At 33.8% G+C, this 3,244-nt stretch overlaps 1 protein-coding gene across 1 annotated transcript; it reads left to right on the top strand.

The window, feature by feature from the left end:
• Positions 1-1,004: 1,004 nt before the first annotated feature.
• LOC141704669 (NAC domain-containing protein JA2-like) lies at positions 1,005-1,694 on the top strand. The gene has a single exon (XM_074507870.1). It carries the CDS (start codon positions 1,005-1,007, stop codon positions 1,692-1,694), a length of 690 nt encoding a protein of 229 aa, XP_074363971.1.
• Positions 1,695-3,244: the final 1,550 nt, after the last annotated feature.

Genomic DNA, 3,244 nt, shown 5'->3' with positions numbered 1-3,244 from the left:
TGAGTTAAACAAAAGTCTATATTTATCTGGGTTTAAACTAAATTAAAATCAAATTAAATATTATTAGTTGAATTTGATCATATAATGGGTCTGAGGATAAAATAATTTAAAATTAAATTAATTATGATTCACATACTTTTGAACCAGGATAAAACTTATCGTTTAATTAAAAAATAATTATATTTTATAAACACACATAAAAATAACAATAATACTATATGTTTCAATTTGAAATATTTCTTTTCAAAGTTATATACATTTAAATAAAACTATCGAATTATTTATACCAATAATTTAGTTTATGAGTTTTTAAGTTTTGGGAATAATAATTTACTTGTCAATAAGGCTTTTCCTGATAAAATGAATTAATTGTAACTAAATTTAATATTATAAGATGTCGTTCATATAATTTTTATTTAATTTTACATTAATTAATAAGATTTTCCCTATATTTTGTTTTTGTAAAAAATTATAAGATTTTTAATTTTATATGAAAAAAAGAAAGTATTATTTATAAGTAGCATCAATTGAGCATAAAATAAAAGTTGATCTAAAATTTGATATTAAGACTCATTGCATAAGTATTTTTTTTTCTTTTTTTATTGAAGTATGTGTTTCTTTATTTTTTTGTCTAAGTATGTATTCTTTCTTATTTTAACATTAATTCATAATTTATTTAATAGTTAATATTAATGTCAGTCTATAATAGTTAACACACCTAATTTATTGTCGGAGAAATTAAGAAAAGTAAACAACTTTCCTTGTAGTTGTTTACTTGGCACAGGTGATATTATACCCAACGGCACTAGGAACGACACTAGGAACGACACTAGGACTAACAGTGGAATAATTAGGATTTATTACAAATAAACAAATTGTGATTAAATTAAATAAGAATCCAAATAGAAGTTCTTAAACCCAGCCCATAAACCCAGCTCACGTACTATATAAACATTAATAATTTTGAATCATTAACAACATTAGAGAATTGTCACCTACTCACGATGGACAGAGAGGAATGTGACATTTGCGAAGGACTAAAGGTAGGGTTTCGCTTTGCGCCTTCACCACACGAAGTCTTGCTCCAATATCTCATCCCTATGATCCAAAAACAACCACTCCCCTGCGATCATATCATCAAACAAGCTGATGTTTACGGAGCCTCGACGCAATGCGAAGTTTTCAGAGATGATGATCTCTTCTGGCAGTCAGCATCATCCGGCAAGAAGAAGACTATTTACGTGTTCACTAAGTTGTCCAAGAACGGTAAGCGTGTTTCGAGGAGAGCTGGTCGTGGCACTTGGGTTGGTCAGAGTAATAAAAAGATTGAGGACAAGAAGAGTAATGAGGTTCTTGGAAGCAGAGGAGCTTTTACGTACAAAATCGACAAGAAGGTGAGTAGTAATGGTGAGAGTGATGATAAGTGGTGCATGTATGAGTATACTCTGGATGATAAATTTTCGAAAAAACTTGGTTTACCAGAATCAGTTCAAGACTATGCGATATGCGAGATTATTAAGCGAGGTGATGATAATGCCAGCGAGTACTCTGTTAATCTACTGGAATCATCTAATCAATATGATACTGATTCTTCAGTGCTTATGGGCGAAGTTAATCAGATACTAACAGATTCACAACGAGTTCCCAACATTATTGATACTTATTCTCCGATGCATGTGGGCGAAGTTAATTAGATAGTCCCGGTTGCACAAGGAGTTCCCAACACTGATCACGAGCCTTGGTTCGATGCTGATTTTTCAATGCCTATGGGTGAATTTAATCAGATACTACCTGTTGCAGAAGGAGTTCCCAACATTGATGACGAGTCTTGGATTGATGATATTGATTTTACAATGCCTATGGGTGAATTTGATCAGATACTACCTGTTGCAGAAGGAGTTCCCTACCTTGATCATGAGCCTCGGATTGATACTTATTCTTCGATGCCTGGGGGTGAAGTTAATCAGATACTACCAGTTGCACAAGGAGTTCCCAACATCGATCACGGCCCTTGGATTGATACTGATTTTTCAATGCCCATGGGAGAATTTAATCAGATACTACCTGTTGATCAGCAAGGAGTACTTCCCAACATTGATCACGAGCCTTGGATTGTCGATGACAGCAATTATTCGCAAGCAGCAAATCCTCAACATGTTATCAATCAGAATAATCCTAATATTCCAATGCTTCCTGGAGAGACTGATCAACCAATCCTGGTTGCAGAAGGAGTTATCCACAATGTTCCTGCACCGGATTATCAACCTGAGACTGTAATCGGGAACAATCAATCATCAGCGACTATTCCATTGATGGACGAAGGTGAGCTCGAGTCCCTAGTATCGCTTTTTGCTTCATTGCCAGGGTAAGATTTCGACGACTACATGCAGAAAAACTCGATAAAGTGAATTAGACAAACAAGAAAGTAAAACAAGGGAACCAACTACACAAAACAATGTTTGTTTAGGGTTCTCTTAAGTAGTGCAGTATCTTTTCCCTACATTAGGAGTTTTTTGCTTTTGAAATACTTTTAGGTTTTCTATTCCAACATTGTTGTAATTTGTGGTGTTATTTAAACTTTCATTTAGCTTTTGCAGTTTCATATTTCTACCTGTTTAGATAATTTTCATCTTAAATTTCATGTAATCTCTTGATTCAGTATATCTACTACTCTGCTTTCATTTAATAACTCTATCATGTTTCAAGTTGAAAACTTTTGTCAAGGCAACAATTTAAATGTGAATGATCTAATCTTTTAAAACCTAATGGATGAGATCCTGGTTCTCTAGGTTTGCTCACTGAAGTAGATTTCCCTATATATTGCCTACAAATTCGATAATGTTATATAAATTTAAGAACTTTTTCTACTGATACAACATGACAGAGTTCACAATGTTAAAGACAATTTAAAAATCTCAAATTATCGGTAATTGAGCGTAATGCTACAAAAAGTGAAGAATTAGAGAGTCTAAAAGTGAGGTTTAACCGTACCATCACCGATTTTTTCACAAAATTCTACGACCTCCAAATTTTAAAGGTGGATCCGCCATAGCACATGAACGCATATGTATACACGTTTCAGGCCTTCTGGGCCTGATGTATTGATAGTGGCTCTATGGCTGTACACTACTGACACTAAGTTGGTGCCTGGTGGGAGATCAGAATTGGAAAATTGGATGCCTTTGGAAACGTGTATTTGTTTGGGCATGTTTTGGCTAGAGATTGCTATAAATTCCATGATCTC

Source organism: Apium graveolens, unplaced genomic scaffold (genome assembly GCF_009905375.1).
Source record: "Apium graveolens cultivar Ventura unplaced genomic scaffold, ASM990537v1 ctg8112, whole genome shotgun sequence".
Classification (NCBI taxonomy): Eukaryota; Viridiplantae; Streptophyta; class Magnoliopsida; order Apiales; family Apiaceae; genus Apium; species Apium graveolens.
This window is presented reverse-complemented; position numbering and strand designations above follow the sequence as displayed.